The sequence below is a fragment of the Crinia signifera genome, chromosome 3 (assembly GCF_055691185.1).
Source record: "Crinia signifera chromosome 3, ASM5569118v1, whole genome shotgun sequence".
Classification (NCBI taxonomy): Eukaryota; Metazoa; Chordata; class Amphibia; order Anura; family Myobatrachidae; genus Crinia; species Crinia signifera.
The window spans coordinates 189,975,145-189,999,570 of record NC_139219.1 but is presented as its reverse complement, the minus strand read 5'-3'; the positions used below and the strand labels follow the sequence as shown (position 1 = coordinate 189,999,570).

At 46.6% G+C, this 24,426-nt stretch overlaps 1 protein-coding gene across 2 annotated transcripts in view; it reads right to left on the bottom strand.

The window, feature by feature from the left end:
* The window catches only part of SNAP91 (synaptosome associated protein 91), a 163,481-nt gene extending 149,317 nt beyond the window's left edge, over positions 1-14,164 (bottom strand). For both annotated transcript variants that reach the window (XM_083177128.1, XM_083177127.1), the window contains exons 1-2: positions 14,011-14,164; positions 13,223-13,360 (exon numbers count right to left, since the gene is read on the bottom strand). In XM_083177128.1, coding sequence (XP_083033254.1) covers positions 13,223-13,352 — 130 coding nt within the window. In that variant the 5' untranslated portion in view covers positions 13,353-13,360; positions 14,011-14,164. The remainder of the gene's footprint in view (positions 1-13,222; positions 13,361-14,010) is intronic.
* Between the last annotated feature and the right edge of the window lie 10,262 nt (positions 14,165-24,426).

Below are 24,426 nucleotides of genomic sequence, written 5' to 3'. Positions count from 1 at the left end.
ACCTCCCTTAGCCTTAAAATTATACACAAACACTGAAAATCACTTCTACAATAAGCATTTCCTGCCACTAACAAACATTCAGACCATACGTCTTTTACATTTCTATACATCACATCCATTGTCCAAATTCCACCAGTCACTCACCAGCTTTTCATAAAATAGTCTACAGCAAGTTAGGCAGATTTAACCACTTTTAAAGTATTATAAAACTACTGTGTTAATGCTCTGTGGAATGCCCTCCCTCGCAGAAGCCTTTCCGCTAGCCTCCAAACGTTCCCTGACAACTACAACTTGTATCTATACAAAAATCTTGCATTAACATTTTAAAGTATTGGTCTAATAATGTTACAAAGTCTGCACAGAGAATAGACTATCTTCTCCTCAGTCTCTGCCCCATTGGAAGCAGAATTATTACAATTTGTCCTCCCTGGTGGCTGTCACTAGAGAGCACCCAATGGTGCAATGCAAGTGTTGCTTTGCTCAGAATAGACATTTCTTCTTGCTGCCTCCTCAGGTGGTAAGAATAAATGTGCCAGAACTCCATAGTTTGGGTGCTGTTACCAGGACTTTAGATAGATTTACTGGCTATATGTGGCTAGATTCCAAATATTTGGGCATGACAACTACATTCATTAATGGGTGCTCTGAACAACCAAAATGCACCTAAAAACAAATTCCCTCCTTATGGTTGATGGTGGTCATTCAGTAAGGATCTCAAAAGCAAAAACTGCTCTAATGAGCAAAACCATGTGCACTGCAGATGAGGTAAATGCAACATGTTCAGAGAGTTAATATTTTGTATCGGTGAAGGGTAAATACTGGTTACTTTAAGGCCTGTACACACACACAAAGATGTGTTACCAACGACATATCGTTAACTACCATTGGTTATTTTCACCCTTGAAGTGAAAATATTCTCTTTACAGATCATTCACATCAGCCCCTGCCCCAGTGGAGCTTACAATCTATATTAAATGAGCTTAAAAGCGGAATTTCTCTGGTTTTGGTGGTCCAATTGGTTTGTATGGAAGAGGAGACGTTTATCTGCAAACATCAGAAGCCATGGTGGGTCTGAATTAACGGGTCCATTCTAGTCAATAGGGGAAAAATGTGTCTACTTTGCACCCTGATATTTCCGGTTCTAGGTGTGCTAGAGACTGGTACAGAGTATACCAAGTAGTTGGGTAAATGACATCAGTAAGGGAAGCGGCAAGCATCCGTAGTTAGGGTCACCTCCAATTGTCCACCTAATGTAGCTCATTACTACAGAGTACCGCAAATAGGAAATACTGTATAGAGTGGCTGAAGACAGTGTGGTTGCATCCAGGAACTTAGGGAGGAGCTTTTATGTCTCCCCATTATACTTATAGAGATATCACTTATAGCTGTAACTGTTTCAGTACAATGCAATAAAAGCTGTTCCTGCCTGTGCAGATGCACGGAAATCTTTATAGGGAGGCAGGATTTTTTTGTTTATTAAATACTGTATACTCTAACTGACCTACTGTACTATAGCTGTTTCAAAAAAAATTATCCCTTTATGAGTCAAACTCAAGCATACTGTAAAACATGCAAAGTGGCACCCTTATCCACTACTTTACAACAGTTGACAAGAGCGGCCAAACTTTCCACTCAGATGCGTCCTTCCGACTTTTGACCAAAACAATGAGATGCATTAGCGTCCGTGCCCATGCAGACGCACGGAAAGGTTACTAGGGAGGCAGAAGTTTTTGTGTGCTAAATATACAGTAACTGACCTACTGTAAATTTGTTGGAAAAAATTAAGTTCCCTTTAATAATCAAACTCAGGCATACTGTACTTTAATGTAAAACAAGCAGAGCGGCGCACTTATCCACTAGCCTACACACCTGATAAGAGCTATCTATATACAGTACTGTAGCTTACTAGACAGTACAGTAGTAGAAAAGTAGCTCTTGTGCTACAGAGCTTTTTAATACTGTAGTCACTTCATTCACACGCTGCAGCACACATTTAATGCATGCGCAGTGAAGATTTCAAAAAGTGTCACCTGATGGATGATCACTGGTATTGCACTCATACGGCAATCGCCAAGCTGTTAAAATATGTTACGATGCCGTGCGCTGTGGCCCGCCATGGCGGGCTGGCGGTAGAACCGCCATTGGTAGGCTGAATGAGAGGCGCTACATCTGTACATATGTTAAGTATCTCATTTTCCCTCTGATTCCCCCTTAATGTCAGTTAATCTCATTACCCCTCTAAGACTTCAACTATAGTCCCATACTACTAAGATTCCGCATCCCTCATACCGCTCTTTAAAGTTTTAGGTGGATATTTTCCTAGGATACCATGCACTGTTCTATGCCCCCAGTTGCTAATTCCATATCCAACCATCCATCACATCCTGAGTTTTTTTAAGTTAGCACACAGAATAGGATATTCACCTTAGTGTCAAGAAGATCTGCAGCTTTGTATTACAGGTTAAGTATCCCTTATCCAAATTATTCTGAAAACCATACACTACAGAAAGTGGAAAAAAAAGTTATTTGCTAACAGCACTACTGCGGGCATGATATGTAACTGGCACTAAATATGTACATTGAAATATAAAAATACGGAATAATGCGTCATGCAAAATTCTTCTGGTCCCGACATTTTGGATAAGGGATACTCAACCTGTATTTTTATTTCTGCTTTAAAAATACAGCCACTTTTGAGATGCAGCTTTCACCCCACAAGAAAAGCATGGCCCTGTCAAATTAGGTAGATGTGATTGGACATATTAGATCGCATGACAGTGCATTATTTGCTAACGGCCGCACAAATCATGAATGAACTACTTTAAACTGTAGACTCATATATTTGAATAATGAGCACTTTATATGTATATTTTATATTATGACTGTATTACGCCTTTATTGAATGATGTATTGCATGCAGATAATAATGCTGGCTTCCGGGTGCGTTCCAAACGCTTGTTCTGCGTTCCACCACTGATTACTCCTCATATATTCCCCAGTATACTTCCGGATTGCGCTTCATAGCGCGACTTCCGGGATACGCATCACACATAAGGAACATAGCCAGCCCGGCCGCTCGTAACATGCTGAGCGGCAGAGACACTAACTGACAGGAAGTCCGTGACCGCTGACGTCAGTATGCGTGTCACGGCCGGACTTCCTGTGTAATTTTGCGTTCCACCACGCGATTTATGTTTCCCTCCCTCTGACAGCGTTTGCTGTCTTAGAAGTGTATAGGAGATATTTAGCATGCACCCATGTACTTTAAAGCATTATATACCAGCCATGTTTTAAATTTTAAAGACTTTTAAAAACGCAATATATAGCGTTTGGTCACTTCCGGTTTTTAATTAACAAACCCTCCCACAGGAAGGGGAGGGATATAAGGGTATATATACCCATGCTGCAGACCCAGACTCTCACATCCTGAGGAAGACCTGGTACGGTTGAAACGCGTTGATGGAGAGTCTGGGACACATCTAAAAGACCTATACTACTGCATTGCCTCACTTCTCAACTCAGGGGTATCAGTCCGGACCTGATCCCCTGAACAAAGTTAAGTGCCTTTTTTCATCTTTGTTGTGCAGTTGTTGTGGTCTAACTTTGTCCTATTTTAATTGTATCTTTTGGAAGAATAAAGACTTGTTATACGTTTAAGTACGTTTTCTCTTCTCTTATATACATCTATTGAGAAAAGAATACAACAATACTGGGAGGAGGGTACTCCCACAAAGATACCGAGATAGGATTGACAACGCATTGTGTTGTGTAAGTGGGGTACGTCCCCCTTGTCATTTATCTGGAAATACACATGGTGACGTTATCTATATCAGAAAGGGCAAAGGTCGTGGTTTGAATTGGAGTCTGCTCTTTCTATCACGGATGAAAGATACCTTTATGTGTGGAGCACAACCTTTTCTTGGTGTGAGTAGGGTACGCCACCCTTCTTGAAATAATATACCCACTTCCGTATAGCGGTGGTTGTTATCTCCTTATAGCACGACTGTGAGAATATATAACATACCATCCTCTATTTTTCTTTCTCTTTTTCCTACTCCCCCTTGGAGAAAATAAGAAAAATCGCCAAAAGGGAAAGAAAGAAACAGAAAAAGTCTGCATCTGAAATTGGACTATACTAAAGACTTTATTATTTGATAAAATAGTAATAGGTTGTGAGCGCGGTTTGCGACAGGAGAAACCATTTTTTGTATACATTGTCCATATTGAGGGTTGGGTGACCCTCCTTCTCCTGTCTCTATTGCTGCTCCTTGTGCGCCAGTAGGATACTGTATCCATTGCTTCTGTCTACTTTAAACTGTAATTTGAACCTATTCACAAAGCTACAGATGTATCACTCCACATGGTTACACCATGACAGCTATCATAGAGACACTGCTCACATGGAAGCAACACATCACTGCCTCGCACAGACAAAAAAAAAAAAAATAAGGTACTCTTTACCTAGAAGGGCGCCCGTCGTGGTGATCGCGGGTACATTTATGCCTGGCCGCGACGCGACCGACGCGATGCCCGCGATTTCCCATTGAAACCCATGTTAAACATGGAAATCGCGTCGGTCGCGTCGCGGCCGTCCATAAATGTACCCGCGATGCCCGCGACGCGATGCACCCGATTTCCCATAGGAATCAATGTTAAATGGCCCGACCGACGCGATTTTACTGTTAAATGCCTCAATGGACCCGATTTGGCCATAGGAATCAATGTTAAATGGGCTACAGAGCCCAAATAGGCACAATTAACCCTTAAATGTCCCCCCAAATTTTTAACGCCACCCCACGATAACCCGAAGCGTGGCGAGCGCAGCGAGCCCGCGAGGGGCGGCGGTACGCGTCCTCCGACCTTTTCATGCCCTACTATCCACGTCGGCGTGGAGTTGAGAATAGAATAGTGTGGCGAGCGCAGCGAGCCACCGAGCCCGAAGCGTGGCGAGCGCAGCGAGCCCCGCGAGGGGACGCGGATACCTTCACAGTTATACGCGTCCCCTCGCGGGCTTCACAGGTGTCCGTGGCGACGCGGACACCTGTGAAGCCCGCGAGGGGACGCGTTTACCTGTGAAGGTATCCGCGTCCGCTCGCCACGCTTCGGGCTCGGTGGCTCGCTGCGCTCGCCACACTATTCTATTCTCAACTCCACGCCGACGTGGATAGTAGGGCATGAAAAGGTCGGAGGACGCGTACCGCCGCCCCTCGCGGGCTCGCCACGCTTCGGGTTGGCGTGGATCGTGGGGTGGCGTTAAAAATTTGGGGGGACATTTAAGGGTTAATTGTGCCTATTTGGGCTCTGTAGCCCATTTAACATTGATTCCTATGGCCAAATCGCGGGCATTGAGGCATTTTACATGAAAATCGCGCTCAATCAGCCTTTTTAACATTGTTCCCTATGGGAAAATCGCGGTCATCGCGGGTAGCAGATTTTTATGTACCCGCGATTTACCCGCGATGCCCGCGATTTTTACCCCCGACGCCCGCGATTCCAATCGCTGGCGCCCTTCTAGGTAAAGAGTACCAAAAATAATTGAACGGGATGTCCCTTAGCAGCCGCTTCAGAATCAGCAAACACTTGTTTCACCCATATTATCTCCACACAGAAATATTTTGTCACAACAGGGACCATTTTATAAGATAATTACAGTAAAAGAAAAAAAAAAAAGAAAAAAGTCAAACCGACTACTCAAGTCACGGGACCGGACACCAATCCTCACAGAAAATGACTGGTGCAATGTTGATCTGTTCAAAGAACAAGAACAGGACTATTCTGTACCCTACTTCATCTCGCATACAATTATTTTATCCATTTCATAGGATAGATATCTGCTGCCTCTGTTGATCACTACCACTTGCCACCCGAGTGACATAAGCTCAGTTGCAGTCAGGTGGGAACCCCACTGCAGCAGTGGTAGCCAACCCTAGCCCTCGAGAGCTACCAACAGTTCACATTTTACAGACAATCTAGCTGCTGCACAGCTGCACTCATTAATCACTGACACATTTTAAAAGAAACACAGATGGAGCTAATTAGCTCACTTGTGATTCTGTGAGGAGACCTGCAAAACATGCACTGTTGGTAGCCCTCAAGGACTAGGGTTGGGTACCCCAGATCTAGAGGTTGTGCTATGCTCTACGCCTACAGGCCGACAGGAGTGGTCAGGAGCCAGCAGGCTGCCTGTTAGGAGTGCATCACAACTAATGGTGGAGCATTTCGGCTGCGGGCCACTTCTCTTCAGTATGTTTGGTGCCGTCTCTCCATGGCTGGTTGCTGGATCGTGATATGCTCCCAGGTCCCCTTTGTGCTGCTGTGGGACCCTCTGCCAGCTCACTTTCACTGTGCAGCACATAGCTATGGTGGCAAATCTCTTGGTAAATCAGCAGAAACCTATGGGGGTTGAAGCCGACATTCGGAATGGAGGGTTTGCCGCAGATATGAGATATCAGCTGTGGTTCCTCTGTAATACTCCAAATATATATTGGGACCATTTACATCACGCAAATTTGAGAACTGAAGTTACTCCGGTTCTCCACCAACTGTGCTAATTGTCCATCTTCCATCTGTTATCCGCCGTTGTTTATTTATTTTATATGTATGCTTATGTTGTAAAAATAAAATGGTATGACACTATATACGATTTATCTTTTTTTTCTGAATTTTATCCTGTGCAAAATACTAGTCTGATTAAGAACAAGAGTTTTCTGGGGGATCTTGTGGTATCAGCTATGTACCCATGTTGACTGTCATCAAACGGAGAAGAGGAGACGTTACATGGTCAGAGGAACGTATGGTATTTTGCCTTGCTATTTCATTTTATCATTTAACCCATCATCTAGGGACGTATCACTCCTAGTACTTTGTTTTTTGGCGCCAGTGAAGGGAACATCACTGATCCTTGCTTTTCTAAACGAAGAGCGGTGTGCCAACATCAGCTTCTTAAAACAGAGTTCCGTCTTCCCTATATAACATAGACCACAAGGGAAGATCACTTGGTATACAACAAGCCTAGAATTAAAGGTGTGTCTAATAGAGAATGGATCACCAGTACAAGAGTAATAAAAAAAATAATCACCTGGGATCAGAAACCCGCAGGTAGTACATGTACAGAGTAAACACCCAAGTTTCTTTGTAATGATCAGGGTCGGAATCAATGCAATATTGATCTTCACTAATTGTTCTATTAAGCTACAACTTAGTCTAAAACAGTGCATCAGTTTTGTAGACTCTAATTTTAACTCTGGGTCTGTTTGTACTATATCCCATAACCTTTAGGCTGATGGACTACTAGTATTACAGATGTTGACACACGGAATAAACTGTTCAGTGGCATTATTTTGCTTTGGTGTCATCAAAATGTTCCTATCCATCAGCATTACCTTATCTGTAAGGATATTTAATTTGGACCAATCCGGTCAACCATTTAATTAATTTGTCTCCGAGCTATCAACTAGTAATTGATACGTCTAACTGAGGAGCTAGGAATAGGTGACCCCATGAGTAGATGGTTTAGGATGGCATCTGAAATAATACCAATCAGGTTTTTTATAAAAACTGGTGGATAGAGATCCTTGATTTAAGGTAATGAACACATCTATAAAGTAACTGGACTGGGGCTACGGTTATAGGACTCAAGGATGTAACAAGATTCGATAATGGTCCTCTCCAAAAAAAAGTAAGAGATCATCAATTTAGAATGAAAAAAATATATATAAATTTCCGGGTTGAAATATTAGTATATGTCAGGGGCCACAGTGCCGCTACCTGGGACGCCGCTCTGTCTCTGCAAGCGTGTGAGCGGTTGCCTGGCAACCAGCAGCGTCTCTCTCTCTCCCCACTGCAGGGAGATTCCTGCCGTCGCCAGGAGACGCCGTGAGGCGGCACCTGATAATGTCATTTGTTTGCTGAGACGAGTCTGGTGGGAGAAATCTCATTGGAGTCTGACCAGAAGGGTCTTTAAGGTTAGAGATTATTTGTAAGTTTGAGCCTGATGACAATACATGTTGGTATTAAAACGTTGCTATGACTGCTAATAAATAACGATTTTAAGTGTACGGAGTGCTGTATTTGAGTATCATATGTTGTTCCTTGGTGTGTGCTATTGCATTCCGACAATCGGGATCCTGACTGTCAGTATTCAGACATGAGAATACCGACTGCCGGAGCTCCGCCAAGGGGATAAGCGCAAAGAAGCCCTTTGCGGGCTCACTGCGATCGCCACGCTGCGGGCTTGGTGGCTTGCTTCGCTCATCATAGGTTCTATTCTTCCTCTATGGGGTCGTGGATCCCCACAAGGGAGAATAGCCCGTCAGTCGGGATCCCGACTGTCGGGCATTTAAACATTCTGTACTGAATATCGGAATCCTGACTGTCGGAAAGTCATATGGCAACTGTTCCTTATACGGCACCCTCCCAAGTTTATTGTTAAGTGGTTGTGCCAGACCTTCTCGGATAGTGTTCATTCTAGCACCCGCTATCCTTGAAAACCCATGCAGTTCCTCTTCCCTGCTTGGGGTGTCGCGGTCTGCTGTGGTGTTTCTAGCACAGGTCCAGTTTGCATATCAATGCTGATATACAGACAACACTAAGCTAGAAGCACTACAGCAGACAGGGACACCCCAGACAGGGAAGAGGAACTGCATGGGTTTTAAAATATGGCGGGTGCTAGAATGAACACCATCGGATGTATGGATAGAATACACATACAGCTATTCACTGGCACTCAATGTAAAAAAAATAGTCTGGTATCCTTCCAAACATGTAATAAGATGTACAGCATTTTGCCAGCAGTATCTTTACTATTACAAATGCTGCCACTGTGGTATAATTTTGTAAGATCTACTTTAACAATACCATTAGGGCTATTTCACACACTCCAGCTCCTGGCGGACGGCGAAATCCTGCACAGCCAGGAAGCCATGCACAGTAGTTGTGAATGGACACTATTGTGTCCATTCACACGGGACAGTCACGGCCCGGACGTCCGGTTGCAGCCGGATACTGCCACTGGAAGGGACGGCTGCCGGGCTGTGGCCATCCCCTCCATGATAAACTGATGTGTGCAGCACGGCTTCCTGGCAGTGCGGGTTTTCGCCGCCCGGCAGGAGCCGGAATGTGTGAAACCGCCCTTAAGGTGTTTCATAACAAAGATACATTTTCAAAAACATTATGAGGGTAAAGGTAATAGCCTGAGAGAAGCAGCAAGTGCATAGTCAATATGCTGCAGGGTTTACCCCACGACTAACTGCTGCGTAAAGAAAGGCTATTCAGTGACACAACTTTTTTCCTTGCATAAAAATTGGGATTCTGGCGTAGAAACCCGATATGATTCAGCCACTGCAATTTTATCTTGCGCAGAAACCCAATTTTGGGGTATGATGCAGTGGTAAAATTTGACAAGTGAACCAATGCAACCAATCAGCTATTAAAGTAACATTTATCAAGTGCATTCTATAAAAGTTAGACAATTTGTAGCCATAGCACACTTCACTCTTATCCCAGTTTCCGACACACCACCCTTAGGTGCCCATTTGTCATTTAATATAGCAGCAAATTCCCTGAAAACACCCCAAAAAATGAAAGTACTTTTGCAATGTAGGACTGGGGAAGAGCAGCAGGTTTTGGATCTATCCTGGTAGGTTTCTATGGGGTATGCGATGCTGCCCCATGTACCAATTTCGGACAGCATCGGGTCCCACAGCTAAGCCCATTCTGAGATGGCGGTTGCCCATTGTAGTCTACCACAAGCATGCGGGGCAGTGCGGTCAGCCTGCGATGACCCCTGGCACGAAGCTGAGAGCATCACCGAGACGCCTACTTTCGGAGCCCCTGTCCCTGTTGTGCAGGAACATACATCCTGCCGATAGGACTGCATATTGAAATGCGATCCGGTGCGGTAAGATCGCTTTGTATAAGCGATCCTCGGTAATTGGGCCACTTATGCTGCTTTCCCACTACCAAGCCGTTTAAAGAACCGGTATTTTAAAACGGTATTTAAAACGGTATTAGCTTTCACGTTGCAGTAGATTACCGTTTAAGTACCATTCACATCGCAGTAAACGTTTAATCCCCTCGTGTCCCCTGGTACCTGTCCTGCCCTCCCTCCCCCCCGTACCTGCCAGCTGGTACCCTCACTTCCTGCCCTGGTACCTGGTACCCCCCTCCCCCCCTGCTCTGGTACCTTGCATCCGGGCAGCATGGTAGGCAGCGGGCATTCAAGGTCCCAGACTGATTGCTGAAAGCATCATGCAGGAGGAGGCTGGTGCACAGACTACCACATCCCCAGGGCACTGGGGATCCGTGCAGCGCGGTCCGTGCTCAGGAGGAGGAAGCGGAGGAAGGTCCATTAGGAGATTGTAATTTCATCGGCGGGGGTCCCTGTCGCGAATGGGAAATAGCGGAGCCGTTCATTAAATATGCGCATATTTAATTAGCATCTAATTAGATATGCACATATGTTATTTCCAGGCCCGCTATTTCCCATTCACGGCAGGGACCCCCACCGATGAAATGACAATCTCCTAATGGACCTTCCTCCGCTTCCTCCTCCTGAGCATGGACCGCGCTGCCCGGATCCCCAGTGCCCCCACTGTCTGTGCACCAGCCTCCTCCTGCATGATGCTTTCAGCAATCAGTCTGGGACCTGCCGACTAGGAGCCCTTGAATGCCCGCTGCCTACCCTGCCTACCATGCTGCTCCACTGCCCGGATGCAAGGTACCAGGGGAAAGGAGCAAGATACCAGGGCAGGGGGGGAAGCGAGGGTACCAGCTGGCAGGTATTGGGGGGGGGGGGGACAGGACAGGTACCAGGGGAGGGGGAAGACTAGTGTAGGATCTTAAATACCGTTTCAGAGCCATTCTCACTGCATAAAAAACGGCTCTGAAACGTGTAGGACTCTGCTTTTTAAACGGGTTAAAAAACCGGTTATCTTTAACCGGTAAATCAACTCTGCAGCTTTCCCACTGCAGCCTCAAACGTTTAGAAAGGGGAAAAAAACGGCAATATACCGTTTAAGACCTGCAGTCTTTTTCTTAAGGCTTTATCCCGCAGCTCACAGAGCGGCTACTTTCAGTGCGACTACAGTAGAAGGCTTCGTGCAGAGGGATTCTCTGATCACTGCAATTATCCACAGGGTTTATTATTTTATTTAATCCCCCTTATGCGAGTTCTCACATTTTTTAAATTGGCAATCATTTAAACGTCAAAACCAGGTTGGTTTTCATGTGTAAATGATTGACACATAATAAAAAAACACCACACGAGAACTTGCCCAAAGTCTCGCTCTTCCTGTAGACTATTTCTCACCCGCCTATTTATCTGAGCCTCATAATGATTTGAACATAGAAACATAGAATTTGACGGCAGATAAGAACCATTTGGCCCATCTAGTCTGCCCCGTTTTTACCTTTCAGGTAATCTCAACCCTTTTTAATCCTTATTTCTTTGTTAGGATATTCATATGCCTATCCCAAGCATGTTTAAATTGTTCTACTGTCTTAGCCTCTACCACCTCTGATGGGAGGCTATTCCACTTATCCACTACCCTTTCTGTGAAGTAATTCTTTCTAACATTTCCCCTGAACCTACCGCCCTCCAGTTTCAGTGCATTTCCTCGTATTCTATTACTTCTTTTCCTTTGAAGAAAATAAATTTCCCTCCTGTACTATGTTAAACAGAGAGGTGAATGCATGTGGTAATTGGGCAGAGGCCTACTTATGTCAACTAACCAAAATAATAAATAAAATAGGTGCAAACCAACAACACAATGTATAGATAAAATCCACAGCTGTACAGCATTACTTAGCCAACTAACGCCTTCCAATACACAGGACAATGATACAGTTGTTGTTTTTTTTTTTTAAGAGGTCAATAAAGACACAAGATAGCAGACCACAGGGGTATCCCACCGAATGCACACCACACAGACTAATGCTGGGTACACACTAGGACGACAAAAGTCCGATCCCATCAATCTAGATCCAGTTCCGACCGATTGGATGTAGATTGTGTGGTGATTGGGCCCTTTTCTGTCCTGATGTGGACCGATACCGATCCGATGCGTGGTCCCGCGGGTCGGTCGTAATTTAGATCCTACCTGCAGCAGGTAGGATCTGGAAACAACCATACTCCCGGGTGCGAGTCGCCATCGGATCGGACCCTCTCACGGTGCACATCGTGAGCGGGTCGTGCCGGTGTGTACCCCGCATAATGGTGGGATGATGCACAAACTGAACCAGAGGTGCCATAGTAATAATTGTTACGGTATAAATACAAACATAGAATTTGTGGTAGATGGTAGACAATGTTTTGGTTGAAAGGGACTACATAGACCACTTGAAATGGTCGACAATGACAAAAAGGCAGACACATGATATGGTACACATGAGTATAAGTATACCACGTCCCCTTGCATGGCTGGCTTTGCTTTGGGCAGGTGCCTTGTGGTGCTCGACACACTATTATATTCTCGCTCTATGCCCACTTAGATAGTAAAGAATGAAAAACCACCTTTTTTGAAAAAACTCATGTCAACCATAGGATTGTGTCAACCTTTTGTCAATGTCAACCATTTCAAGATATTGACTTTGTCACTGTCGACCATTAGTGGTCGACCTAGACTTTTTCTACCCAGTGAACCGTAATAGTACGTGAATGATAGTCTGCTTCAATCTGATCAGCATTTTTCCTAGTGTATGAAAAGGTTGAACGAAGGTCAAAGAAGAAACCAGCAGAATGAGACATGGAACAGCAGCAAAATATCCATACATTTGCTGCCTTAGCGCTAGGATGCAATACACAAGCACACCATTCAGAAGTGCAGAATGTATATATGGTGTAGAAAAGCCAGAGCCTGAGGTAACACCCACAATGCACAATTCAGTGTACAGATGAATGAATGTTATTTCTCCCATTCTAGATGGCAGTCAACACCATATACACAGATAATGCATTGCTGCTGCACAGCTACCAGGGCCCATCTTCCCCACCAGCATTCCCAGTTACCCCATACAGGGCCTGAGACAGCATGCTCTGATCTACACATGGCAGCAATGACACCCGAACGAACCCCAGGCAGTAACCCCTCAGTGCCCAGAGCCCATACAGAGACATATATGACATGAGAATAATGTGCAGGTGTGTGATGGGCAGCACAGGGAGGAGGGGGCTGCTCAGCATCACACACAGCAGGTGCAGGCCCGCCAGGGGGAGGCTACTTACAGTCAAGGTGCTTTTTCTTGGGCCCCATCACCTCATGAGTGGTCGCCTTGCATACTGCCCGGGCCACGGCCGAGCCCGTCACACTGTACTGCGCGGCTGCGATGCGGTCTGTCAGCGTCTGTCCCGACATCTTCTCTCCTGTCACAGCAGACAAAGCCCAGGTCAGTGGCCACAGCGCTCTGCCTCTCTACACACATGTACACATGCAATCATCACACATGCACACAGGACACCCCCCACCCTGCTTGCAGCGACAGCTATGGATGAGGCAGCAATATGGATGGTGCAGAGATAGAGATCATCCCTCCCGTATCCCAGTTACTGCCCCCCCCCCATAAAACTGACACGGCTGTACCCACATATCTACTAGGGCGGATGCCTATCCGACACCACAGGCAGCAGCGCACCTGGCCGGCCTCCGGTGCAGCGATCCCCTTCAGATGAGCAGCCCCGAGCTCCTGCGCCTCCTCCCCCCTCTGCCTGTTATCCTCCCCGGCAGCAGCAGCCTGGGATTACCCGCCCCACCCCCACCTGCGCGACTCGCATCGCTCCGTTTCAATTATTAAAGGGGCAAGATGCCGGCTGCTCCCTGCACGGTGCCCGGGCTTCCCGTTTAAGCGGAGGCACCGGGAGCCGCGGCCAGATGGTACCTATGACATGATGGCAGCGGGTGGGGATGAGATGCTGCTGGCTGCGCAAGGTACACGGTGCACCGACGCCGCACAGCGCTAAATGGGGGTGTTCAGGTGGCGGCGTTGCCCCGACATACCCCGGAGTAATGCTCACACCTGGCTGCTGCGGGTGATCTGCTCCTGTCAGTGCTGCTGCTGGCCCGGCGTCTCCTCCTCCTCCGCCTGCTGTCAGTGATGCTGCTGCTGCTGGAGATGCTGGGCTGCTGCTTATCCCCTCCCCCAACAGCGCACAGGGGGGTGTGCCCGCCCCCTCCTCTCATTACACGACCCTCAGCAGCAGCAGTAGTGCCTTGCGTGCTGCCTGCAGGTCACCCTGCTGCCTTATAGCACTGGCAAATGCAGAATTTTAATAGGTGGATTTCCAAATGATTATTTCCATCCATCTAGGTTCTAGCTGAATGAGGGCCATATCTCATTCAGCATGCTAAAAATGTGCATGCTCGGGTGCTCATTGTGATAAATGCAACTGTAGTCCACAGTGCAAAGGGGATGGCCACTGTGTGCACAGTGAGCGGGTGTGGTCTAGACCAAGGGTAGGCAACTGGCGGACCGTGGTCCAACTCCGGGCCGCAAAGGGCAGAAATGTGAACCTTTAAGATGTGGTCATTACATCGCTGATGCCTCTCCTACCCCCATTCACCTCCTGAAGCCTCTTCTGGCTTCAGCGGTCCCGGTAATGCATTACTGCACTTTCAGAGCTGAGAAGCTGGAGCAGTCTGCCGAGAACATGAGCAGGCGGGAACGGTGGCAGTGCACAGAATACAGTGGCGGTGGCAGCGGGCAGAACACAGTGGTGGTGGCAGCAGGCAGAATACAGGTGAGGCAGCAGTGGGCAGAATACTGCTGTGTAAGTGTAAAATGCTTGCTCTTTTCTCTTCACTCATCCCGGTGACACAGCTCAACATTGGGATGCAGGAGGGTCAGAAGGAGCCAGGCACCTTCAGCGGTGTAGCTAGGTGCCACGGTGCCCGGAGCAAGGTCATATTTCGCGCCCCCCCCCCCCCCCCCCCCCCCCCCCGGTAATGAATTGGGGGCGTGGCTAACATGTGTTGGCATGTTACATTTGAAATATATGAGGCTGTGGCAGAATCTGCTGCGCTATATTAGACGCTGTGGCAGAATCTGCTGCGCTATATAAGATGCTGTAACGGAATCTGCTGCGCTATATAAGACGCTGTAACGGAATCTGCTGCGCTATATAAGACGCTGTTACGGAATCTGCTGCGCTATGTAAGACGCTGTAATGGAATCTGCTGCGCTATGTAAGACGCTGTAATGGAATCTGCTGCGCTATGTAAGACGCTGTAACAGAATCTGCTGCACTATATAAGACGCTGTAATGGAATCTGCTGCGCTATATAAGACACTGTAACGGAATGTGCTGCGATATATAAGACCCTGTAACATAATCTGCTGCGCTATATAAGACACTGTAACGGAATGTGCTGCGCTATATAAGACCCTGTAACGGAATCTGCTGCGCTATATAAGAGACTGTAACGGAATCTGCTGCGCTATATAAGAGACTGTAACGGAATCTGCTGAGCTGTATAAGACACTGTAACGGAATCTGCTGCTCTATATAACACACTGTAACGGAATCTGCTGCGCTGTATAAGACACTGTAACGGAATCTGCTGCGCTGTATAAGACACTGTAACGGAATCTGCTGCGCTATATAAGACACTGTAACGGAATCTGCTGCGCTGTATAAGACACTGTAACGGAATCTGCTGCGATATATAAGACGCTGTAACGGAATCTGCTGTGCTATATAAGACACTGTAATAGAATCTGCTGCAAAGGTCCATTTGGGTCCCTTCTCTGTACCTTACTCCTCCCCCTCTCCTCCCCTGTCACAATACAGGTCTTTTAGCCCACTTGGTTTTAGACCAAAACCTACATCCACCCCATAATACAGCCAGTGCATGCATGATTACATTACAGTCCCCCACCCCATATTACATCCAGTACAAACACCATTATATTACATTATGTGCACATTAGCTCTCCCCCTTCCCCCCCCCCCCCCCCCCTTCCCTTCCCTTCCCTTCCCTTATTACAGACAGTACACACACTTCACTGTATTACATTATACACAGCCCCTTTCCCCCATTAAATCCTCACCTGGCAGTGTTGATGCTCCTTCCAGGGAGGCAGACACCTGGCAGTGCGGTGGAGGGGGCAGCTGACCGCAGGCAGAGGAACACGGAGAGCTGGCCTGATGCACACAGACTGAGCCTGCTGCTCTGTGTGTGGTGGGCGGGGCCAGCCTCCGGGAAGGAGAGAGAGCTGCCAGCTCTGGTCTCTGCTCCTCCACACAGAGTGACTTCCTCTCAGCGCCGCACAGCAGCTCGGCCAGCGCGGTGGCCGGCTGCAATGTTCACTCTGCCCACGCTGGCGCAGGCTGCCCTGCGTGTGTAGGGCAGCAGGACTCTCATTTACGGAGGGGGGGGGCGGCGCCCTGCGCCCCAACTGCGCCCGGAGCGTGTGCTCCGGTGGCTCCGCCCTCCCTACGCCTCTGGGCACCTATGCTAAAGACTTGAGAGGCAGGCTCCTCCCTCCTGCATCCCGGATATCTTCAGTTTCGTTTTAGGTGCCCACCGGAGTTGGTACTATGCTGAAGGGCTGCTGGAGCAGCCACAAAGAGAGCTAGCTAGAGTGTTTTTTTATTAATTTTACACTTTAGTTAGGCAGGCACAGTGTGAGGATTCGGTACTTATGTATTATCTGGGCTCCCATGTTAAATGCACCCCATTTTTTCATACCCCAACTATCCACCTACGCATGGAGTTGATTTTATATAGTGTGGCGAGCGCAGCTAGCCACCGTGCCCGAAGCGTGGCGAGCCCCGCAAGGGGAAGCAGTCTCATAAGGAAAACGGGAGCCCAGATATTACATAAGTACCGAGGATTCTTTAAGAATCCTCACACTGACAGAGCAGCAGGGGCTGACAGAAGCGTGTCCTGTCAGCTCCCTGTGTGCTAAGAGACGCTGTCTGGTCTCTCAGTGCAGCGCTTCTACCTCCGATCTAAGGGGGTTTTCCTGGGCCCTGGGGGACCCCGGAGCCGGCTCCCTGCATAGGGGGGGATCTTGGGCGACGGGCGAACCCGCGATGGCGCCCCCCATTTTGGAAGGGGTTTCCTTGTTGAACTCCTCGGAGGTTGCAGCCAGGTACAGGAGCTCATCTATTGGGCACATCCATGTGATCCCTTACGTAGGGGATTCACAGGATTAAAGAAATCATCAGTGAGAGCGGCTTGCAGGGGTAGTTTAGGCACCAAAATCTGATTTTCCCCGCTGCAGCAGAGCCCCGGACCCCTTAGCATGGGCGGTGGACGCCATGACTATTCCATAGCTGTTCAAGATAGCTTATGTGTTCCCTCTGTTTCCTATGATAGGACGGGTGCTCAAGAGAGTGAAAGAACAAGGGGTATGTGTCATTCTGATTGCTCCGGACTGGCCAAAGAGATCCTGGTACTCCAGCATTCTGAAATTATGGACGCAATCGTGGAAACTATCACTCCATCCAGATCTGCTCAAACAAGGTCCTTTTCTTCACAAGGACCTTCCTCACTTCAATTTGACTGCGTGGCTCTTGAAACCTCCATTTTTAAAAAGAAAGGTTTTTCAGAGGAGGTAATTCGTACAATGATTAATGCAAGTGTAGAGGAGGTAGAACCCGGTTTCAGCAGCAAACTACTATAGAGTGTGGAAGACCTACATCAGGTGGTGTGAGAGACAAAGAGTTCACACCTCCAGGTTTAAGGTTGCCAGGTTGTTAGAATTTCTACAAGATGGATTTTCTTCAGGACAGAGTCTTCAGTCTCTGAAGGTCCAGTTATCTGCTTTGGCTATATTCTTTCAGAAAAAAAGTGGCTTTGTTACCAGAGGTGCAGACTTTCTTGCAGGGGGTTACTCGACTGAGGCTTCCATATAAACAACCTGTGGCTCCTTGGGATTGATCCTTAGTTCTGTCGGTTTTACAAAAAACAACTTTCGAGCCGTTAAGGTCTGCAGAGTTAAAATATCTCACTTGGAAATTGACTTTTTTGTTAGCCATCTCTTCTGCTAGAAGAGTTTCTGAGTTAGGAGCATTATCTTGCAAGTCTCCTTTTTTGGTTTTCCATGACGATAGGGCTGTGTTGAGGACAGTTCCTAAATTCCTTCCAAAGGTTGTTTTCATCTTTTCATTTGAATCAGGATATTGTTATTCCAGTGTTTGCCCCATCTGAGGGGGTAAAGAATAGGGACAAGTTAAAAACTGTGGATGTTGTACGCGCTTTGCGAATATATGTGGACAGGGTTAAAGATATTAGTAAATCAGATTTGTTGCTGGTGTCTTACGATGTTCATAAAAGAGGATGGCATGCTTCTAAGCAGATCATCGCTAGATGGCTGAGATCTGTCATTGCATTTGCTTACACAAAAGTGGGTAGACCAGTACCCTCAAAGAAAAATGCTCATACCACCAGATCGGTTGCTACCTCTTGGGCAGTGCGCCATGGGGCTTCAGCAGACCATGTATGTAGGGCTGCCACCTGGTCCTCTGTTCACACTTTCATGAAATTCTACAAGTTCCATGAGTTCACGTTGGAGGATGCCTCATTTGGGTGAGCAGTGATGAAGACTGCAAACCTGAGCGTACCCCCCCCCCCCCCCCCCCCCCCAAAGTGCCGGCTCTTGAACGCCACAATGTTGAGCTGTGTCACCGGGAGGAGTGAAGAGAAAAAAGGATTTTTGTAAGAACTTACCATTCAAATCCCTTTTTCTGATCTCATCCCGGTGGCACAGCGATTCCTCCCTTTACGCTCAGTAAATGATACAGTTTCATGTGTTGATTAATTACTTGTGCATATTAATACTGAGTTAATGTATCCTAGTGTGCTTTAGAAGTTGAAACTGAAGATATCCGGGATGCAGGAGGGAGGAACCTGCCTCTCAAGTCTTTAGCATAGGTGCCTGGCTCCTTCGGACCCTCCTACATCCCAATGTTTAGCTGTGTCACCGGGATGAGATCAGAGAAAGGGATTCGAATGGTAAGTTCTTAATAAAATCCTTTTTTTTTTTTTAACATGTGGTTGCTGTGGAGGGGGTGGAGAAGGGGGCTCTCTTCATCCCAGTTGAATATGATGGAGATTTATGGCCCCCATGGAAAAAAAATTACTTTTTGGGGGGGAGGGGCAGTCCTAAGGGGCAGAGGGGCTGGGGTTTTATGTGGCAGTTTGGTTTTTGTCATCAGAAGGTGAAATTTATTAACAAAAATTCATGAAAAAAAAATCGTATTTTCATACAAAAATACGTTTTTTGGGGCATATACGTATTTTTGGCATTTTTGAATTTTCGTATATGTATTAAGGGGACATTTGTATTTGTATTTACAAATACGAATGAATACACCATCGATAGAATACGACAGAAATCACCATTCAAAAGAATGGTGATTCCTGATTTAGTAAGCGGCCGTATTAAAAATACGCTAATTAGCGTAAAACAGCCGTGAATGGCCGGGCAAATACGGCAGGAAAATACACTTTATTTTCCTGTCTTATTTGGTAGAAGCCTGCACAGATCAGTCAGATCAGTTCAGGCTTCAGTGTGAAAAAAAATAGAAAACCCAACAAATAGGAGTTCCCCAATTTTTTTAAATCCAGCCCCAGGCTCCAGGTCCGGGGCTGGTTCCCAAAATATGGGGGACAAAATGACGAGGGGTCCCCTGTATTATAAGAACCAGCCCCAGGCCAAACCAGCCAGCAGGGTAATGTCACAGCCGGGGGACACTTATTATATAAGGTCCCGATGTCAAAACATCACCCTACTGACCAGTCAGCCTGGCCAGGGGTCCTGGGGGAGTGGGGACCCCCCAATAAAGGGGTCGCCCCTCCAGGACTTACTGGGCGGTGGGCATCGAGCTGATCTTTGTGTAAAAAATAGAATAATAAACTATTGTCTTATACTGTGGAACTATGAGTCCCAGCAAGCCTCCCCCGCATGTTGGGACTTGGAGAACCACAAGTCCCAGCATGCAGGGCCCGCTGGCACTTGTAGTTCTACAGTACAAGAAATAGTTAAATAAACACACACTGACAACCCAGAAAAATAAAAGTTTAATACATACATTACACAAACACACTGATACTTACCTATCTTGAGCCCGTAGGTAGCCCTCGGTCTTGGTCCGGTGTCCTGGTCCATGTCGGCATCCGGGTTCTTGTACTGTGAAACTACAAGTGCCAGCAGGCCCTTTAATGCCCCGCATGCTGAGATTTGTGGTTCTCCAAGTCCCAACATGCGGGGGAGGCTTGCTGGGACTCATAGTTCCACAGTATAAGACAATAGTTTATTATTCTATTTTTTACACAAAGATCAGCTCGATGCCCACCGCCCAGGGGCATCGAGGACAGCACCAGGCTTTAGCATGGTCAGGTAAGTCCTGGAGGGGGGGACCCCTTTATTGGGGGTCCCCACTCCTCCAGGACCCCTGACCAGGCTGACTGGTCAGTAGGGTGATGTTTTGGCCGCGGGACCTTATATAATAAGTGTCACCCAGCTGTGACATTACCCTGCTGGCTGGTTTGGCCTGGGGCTGGTTCTTAAAATACGGGGGACCCCTAGTCATTTTGTCCCCCGTATTTTGGGAACCAGGACCTGGAGCCTGGGACTGGTTTTAAAAAATCGGGGAACCCCTATTTGTCGGGTTTCCTGATTTTTTAAAACCAGCCCGGCTCTTTCAGCCTGGTGCTGGTTACAGCTGTGGGGGGACCCCACGCCGTTTTTTTTTTAATTATTTATTTATTTTTCAATTTTGTTTTACACATTGCAGCCTGCACGGATCTGACTGATCCGTGCAGACTGCCTATACGAATTCGTATTAGCAGCCGTATATACGGCCTCTAATATGAATCATTACACCATCGGAGGATTACAAAGCAGTCATATTTGACTGCTTTGTAAATTCCCCTCCGGAACACGACTTTGCATACGGCTGAAACAGCCGTATGCAGTCCTATTCATTCGTATTAAGAATACGAATACGATTTTTTTTGTATTCGTATTCTTAGTAAATTCCCCCCTCTGTGTTAGGTTGGTGGAAATAATCACTCTGATTCTGTGGGCCTTATTTTGGTTCATTCTTTCTGACAAAATCCTTCTTAGATGGGCAAAACCATGTGCACTGCAGGGGGGCAGGGGTTACTTGTGCAGAGAGAATTAGATTTGGGTGGGGTTTTACTTCAAAGTGAGATCTATATTGCAGTGTAAAAATAAAGCAGTCAGTATTTACCCTGCACAGAAACAAAATTACTCACCCAAATCTAATTCTATCTGCACATGTTACATCTGCCCCCCTGCAGTGCACATGGTTTTGTCCATCTAAGAAGGATTTTGTCAGAAAGAATGAACCAAAATAAGGCCCTGTGTGTCATAGGGCAGTATTCAATGACGGAGTTCTCCGTGCATGGAGAGCGTTTTATTTTGCTCTCCATGCACTCTCCGTGTTCCGGAGGGCTCGCTGCCACTCCTGCTCCCACTATTCAACGTTTTTAAGACTCGCCGCCACTCGCGGCGAGTCTTAACCCCTGCAGCGGACGAGCCTCCGCGGCAGGGAGCTGACAGGGAGCTGTGGGACGTGGCATCCAGGGAGATTAAAGTCTCCCTGGATGCCACAGAACATATGTGAGGGTAGGGGGCCCCCCTGGGACCCAGGCAGCACAGGCTGCCCCCCCCTATAGCCAGCGGGGGACCCAGTATTCACTGCACCCGAACGTGCATACGGGTGCAGTGAATATATGAATATCTAATGAGCGGCTCGAGCGCTCCGGCCCCCTGCTGGCTGCACTGTGTAAAAAAAAATAAAAAAAAAAATAAAAAAAATATTTTTTTTTAAATTAAATATATATTCATGTGCTATAAGCACATGAATAAAAATCACATGCCCCTTCACAGAAAAAAATTCCTGATTTTTTTACACCAAAATTAAATACAAAACCCTTTTAGATTAAAAGTTCACATTCCAGCTCTCCATCAAAAGATGGAGAATTTCTACACGGAGAGAGACGGCGAAAATCACTTAGAAAGACGGAGAACATTTCACATTGAATAGGGTTGCTCGCTTTTGGAGAGCAAAATGCCCCGTCCAAGGCGAAAAAAGCACAAATTCTCCACAAAACACGGAGAACTTTTCTCATTGAATACTGCCCATAATGTGAATTTTGGCTCATATCGTGGGGCATACTGTGAATTTTGGCTCAAACTGTAATGTGAAGTGTGCAAGGGGCATATTGCAGGGAATATTTTGCACAAGGGGGAGATGCTGGTAGATTACCAGTAAGAGTAAAAATAGTAGATCCTGGGCTATAAAAGTCCAGCCACCCCTGGTCTAGATTATTTTGGTGCTGAAACTTATACTTCAATTTCAGTTTCAGCACCAAAATAAAACCTTGTTATTAATTACATTACAGATATTTGATTTTGTGGACCTCGATCCAAATAATTAGAAATATCCGGACTCCATTAAAAATGACTTGCCTACTCCTGGTCTAAACAAAACAGGCGTGTCTGGGCCGTTCGGGGGTGGGAGTCAAGCGCAGCGGCTGCAGCCCAAAATTTAGCCAGCGTGTGGGTCATGCTTCCCTGTATAGCTAGCTAAGCCAATGCCGAAACTAGACATTTTGATGCCCTGTCCCCATAGGCAAATCTAGAAATATGGTAATGTTTGGTGGTCCCAGATTTAACTACAGTCTGAGCCACGCACGCTCCAAAAAGGGGTGTGGCCTCATCCAAAGGGGCATGGCTTAGCGGGGTGGCACTCCTGCGAGACACTCCCCCATTTTTTTCGCTGATCTAAGTACATGTCCAAGGCTCTGTGAGCTGCTGGCCATGCCCCTTTGTTGAATTTATATATATATGCGTATGACCCGTCTTCATTGCACCTCTGTGATCCCCCTGCACCTCTCCATCCCTCTGTACCTCTCCATCCCCCTTGCACCTGTCCATACACCTGTCCCCCCTGAACCTCCGTCCCCCATGCACCTTTCCTTCCCACTTTCACATCTCTGCTGTACCTCTTTCTCTCCCTGGCTGGCAGTATGGTGGGCATTCTGCAGCAGGCGGGCGAGGGAGGGGAAGGCAGTATATATATATATATATATATATATACACACACACACACTCTATCATCTGGCACTCTGATGAATAGAGGAAATGCCTTGGTGCCTTCCTGAGATGAAGCATATACGGGGGTACCCACCTTCTCTGATTAGGGGAGGCGGAATAAGGCGGCACTCACAGGACTTAAAAAGAAGCATCAGGAGCACAGCGGGAGGACGCTACATCGGACTAATAGGAAGTACGCTCACCATTCTCATTCTTGTTTTTTGCAATTGCACTTTCCCCTTATTGTCCGTCCTGACAAGGCATGGCCTTGAAACGTTGACAACTGCTTTGGACAACCACAATGTATTTTTCCTAATAAACAATCAAATCCTTTTTTTTCTAAGTCCTGTGAGTGCCGCCTTATTCCGCCTTAATAGTGTATGTGCACGGCACTTTTTGCGCATCCTGACACAGTCTACATCAGGCATGTCCAACGTTGGCCCTCCAGATATTATGAAACTACACATCCCAGCATGCATTGCCACAGTTTTGCTATTAGAGAATGCTAAAACTATTGCAAAGCATGCTGGGATGTGTAGTTTCAAAACATCTGGAGGGCCAACGTTGGACATGCCTGGTCTACATGGACACAGGTTAAAGTGCATCACGTCCCCTCGCATGGCTCACTGCACTTGCCATGTTTTGTGCACAGTGCCTTGCTACGCTTGGCACACAATTTTATTCTCCCACCATGTCCTAGTGGACGGTAGCGCCTAAAATTCCGCCTGTCGGCACATGTTCAAAAATCAGTGCAAAATGTCGACCTTTTGACTCTCGACCTAAACCATGTCCAACTAATGACCCTGTCGACCTAACCCATATCGACCTAGACTCATGTTGACCTAAATGCATGTTGACCTAATGGTGTCGACCTAATGACTAACAACTTGCTGGTGACCCAATGACCGTATCCAGTCTTAAACGGGCCAACTCCGAGAGGTGTGATCTGTTGTTTTTTTTGTTTTTAATACATTTGCAAAAAATCTCAAAAATACTTTTTCACTTTGTCAATATGGGATATTGTGTGTAGAATTTTAATATAAATGTATTCCATTTTGGAATAAGGCCATAAGAAAACAAAATGTGAAAAAACTGAAGTGCTGCAAATATTTTCCGTATGCACTGTAACTCTGCACATGTTACAATTGCCCCATCTCCAGTGCAACCTGGTTTAGTCCATTTGAGAAAGATTTAGGGCGAGATGTACTAAGCTTCAAAAGTGATAAAATAGAGAGTGATAAACAACCAACCAATCAGCTCCTGTTTGACATTTTTCAAACACAGTCTGTGACATGGCAGGTAGAAGCTGATTGGCTGGCTGTTTATCACTCTCCATTTTATCACTTTTTAAGCTTAGTA